The 2,900-nt window shown below is 53.8% G+C and overlaps 2 protein-coding genes across 2 annotated transcripts; one reads left to right on the top strand and one right to left on the bottom strand.

Moving 5' to 3' along the window:
- Positions 1 to 4: 4 nt before the first annotated feature.
- On the bottom strand, positions 5 to 569 carry SPRG_16528 (hypothetical protein; the record flags this gene model as incomplete). The annotated part of the gene is made up of 4 exons (XM_012356067.1): positions 5 to 147; positions 191 to 223; positions 267 to 509; positions 551 to 569. 4 exons carry the CDS (start codon positions 567 to 569, stop codon positions 5 to 7), a joined length of 438 nt encoding a protein of 145 aa, XP_012211457.1.
- A 993-nt stretch (positions 570 to 1,562) lies between these two features.
- Positions 1,563 to 2,734, top strand: SPRG_16527 (hypothetical protein; the record flags this gene model as incomplete). Its single annotated transcript, XM_012356066.1, has 6 exons — positions 1,563 to 1,793; positions 1,842 to 2,209; positions 2,260 to 2,401; positions 2,459 to 2,527; positions 2,569 to 2,620; positions 2,670 to 2,734. Coding segments are annotated over 6 exons (927 nt in total), but the record flags the coding sequence as incomplete, so codon positions are not given.
- Positions 2,735 to 2,900: the final 166 nt, after the last annotated feature.

Below are 2,900 nucleotides of genomic sequence, written 5' to 3'. Positions count from 1 at the left end.
GACGCTATTTGGAAGGATTCAACCGATTGGAATCGATGATCGGCGAGCGAGACGGATCGTACCTCATCGTGCCGTTGAGATGCACGTTGAGCACCGAGTGCCAGTCGTCGTCCGTCATGTTCTTGAGCGTCACGTCGCGCAAAATGCCTGTCTTGGTGGTCGCCTTGTCATTTTGGATGTGTGATTGTACCTGCGTTGTTGACAAGAATGTCGAGTTGACCATCTAGTGCCCGATGACGCATGAAAATGCACAAGTAGCAACGTACAGGCGTCCAGGGCTGTCTGCACGATGCTGCCGCCGTCCTCGACCGAGCTATAGCTGGCAACCGCTGCGTCCTCGCCGTGCAGCGAGCGAATCTCATCGACGACCGCGTCCGCAGCGCTGTGGGCGACACCGACACCGTGGCGGTTGCCACCCGTGTCGTTGACAACGACCTTGGCGCCGAGCTTGCTCAGTTGGAGCGCGTATGCCTTGCCGAGTCCGTTGCCGGCGCCCGTGACGATGGCAACTAGGACACGCTTCGATCCCTGCCACCGACGAGATCGGTACCTCGATTGGCGAGGTTCATCGTCGCTCTTGGAAAATGATGATCGGCAGCAGCAGATCAGCATGAAGCGTATTGCGTCATGATTGGCTATTTCTCAACATCATGCCGAAACTAAGAGATGCCGAAAATAGAGACGAGCGTCCCGGTATGGCCTCTCGTGTCATATCGTTGCTTGTCCAAGCTCCCCACAGTCACGAGATGAATGCATGCCACAGTGTATCCACGGTATACACCCACAAGCGGTGGCCTCGTTTCGGACGGCAGCATTGATCCATATGCATGACACCACAGAGAACGTCGATTGTGAGCGGCCTGCGTTACATTCGGCATATGCCATCTATGGAGATGTCGTTTTATTGGTCATGTTTCATCATTTTGGCCAATCCTATCCAAGAAAGTCGACCGCGAAGAGGCTCTGCTCTGCAATCGCTGATTTCGGACTTTTGAAAAAGATCGCCCAAACTTGCCACTTTTGTCGACATGGATTTTAGGAGTTCGGAATGCTATGTGGCGTTGGCGTTCGAGGCACTGAAGCGTTGTTCTGTCCGATCGAATATTTACTAGTGGCATTTGCCATAAGTAACCACCAAAACCATATTTAGTTGCCTCTCGATCGATCCAACCTCGTGAACTCGTCCACAGCATAGCAGCTTAATCGAAACCAACACATGCAGAGCGCGAGAACTCGGTAATATGTGTACGCAAGGGGCATAAGTACATTTATGTCTCTTGGTGTAGGGTACTAGCTAGTGTTGTCGACACACGCAGAGCCTAGCCGCGTCGCCAACGAGCACTCGATAAACGTGATTGCGCATTTCTCTTTCACGTGTTCCATCTCCATAATAGCGGTAACGGTAGGTGCCTCCAAGGACCATGTAAGTACATGCAGTCGCATGTACCGGGTACTCGAATAGATTTCGAAAGAAAGGTATGTTCAATTCGGCATGTGCCACCTTTGTAACTAGAGCGTGTAACCGGCGCAGCCCAATATATCCTTTGTCCGTACCTCTGCACATGGACCTCGCGTCGGCGGCCGCGATCGTCAATTCGGCCAATGCCAAGGGACGAGAAACAGTCAAGGTCGTCGTGCGCTGCCGACCGCTCTTTGGCAAGGAGATCACTGAGGGCCGGCAGTCGATCGTGACCATGGACGTGGCCGCCGCGGTCGTTTCCATCAAGTGCCCTGACAGCGACGCGTTAAAGAGTTTTACGTTCGACTCGGTCTACGACGAGCACACGGTGCAGGTACACACTTTTTGTGTTGAAGCTATGGACCATTGTTGTTGGGGCTAGCGACAATTTTATGACGAGTCGGGCTACCCGCTGGTCGAAAGTGTCTTTGAGGGCTACAACGGCACCATCTTTGCGTACGGCCAAACGGGCTGCGGCAAGACGCACACGATGCAAGGCAAGGACAGCCCCCCCGAACTCCGCGGTGTCATCCCCCACGCGTTTGACCATGTCTTTGAAAACATTGGCGCCGACACGGAGCGCGAGTACATGGTCCGCGCCACGTACCTCGAGATCTACAACGAAGACATTCGCGACCTCCTCGGCGACGACTCGAAGCAAAAGCTAGAGCTCAAAGAGAGCGCTGACGGGGGCGTGTACGTCAAAGACCTCACCGAAGTCGTCGTGAGCGACGTGGCCAGCATCAACCGGTATGCATTCGTGTACACGTTGTCATCATCACATCTGACGCGACGACTAGTGTCATGGCCCGTGGGTTCAAGAACCGCACGATTGCCGCGACGCTCATGAACGAAGGGTCATCACGGTCGCACTCGATCTTTACCATTGTGGTTGAAATCAGTGAAAAAGTCAACGGCGAGGAGCACTTTCGAGCGGGCAAGGTGCGTCGTCGGATGTTGCTATCATCATACTGAACGCTCGCTCTACGTACGGTCTAGCTCAACCTTGTCGACTTGGCGGGGAGTGAGCGGCAGAGCAAGACAGGCGCGACGGGCGCGCGGCTCAAGGTAGGCTTGAATTACTCTGCTTGGTTCGACAATCGATGTAGGAAGGCTGCAAGATCAACCTGAGTCTCTCTGCGCTTGGCAATGTCATCTCTGGTACAAATTGTCTTTTTACCACTTTTTTTAGATCGACCATGTAATGTAGCCTTGGTGGACGGGAAAGGAAAACACATTCCGTACCGGGACTCGAAGCTCACGCGGCTGCTTCAAGTACACACCAAGAATAGCACCACGTGAGAGACGACATCGGACACATTCTTTAGGATTCGCTCGGTGGCAACACCAAGACTGTCATGGTCGCCGCCATTAGTCCTGCCGACTACAACTTTGACGAGACCCTCTCGACGCTCCGCTACGCCAACCGCGCCAAAAACAT

Source organism: Saprolegnia parasitica (genome assembly GCF_000151545.1).
Source record: "Saprolegnia parasitica CBS 223.65 unplaced genomic scaffold supercont2.367, whole genome shotgun sequence".
NCBI lineage: Eukaryota > Oomycota > Saprolegniomycetes > Saprolegniales > Saprolegniaceae > Saprolegnia > Saprolegnia parasitica.
The sequence above is the reverse complement of the archived record's forward strand: the minus strand, read 5'-3'. Positions and strand labels throughout refer to the sequence as shown.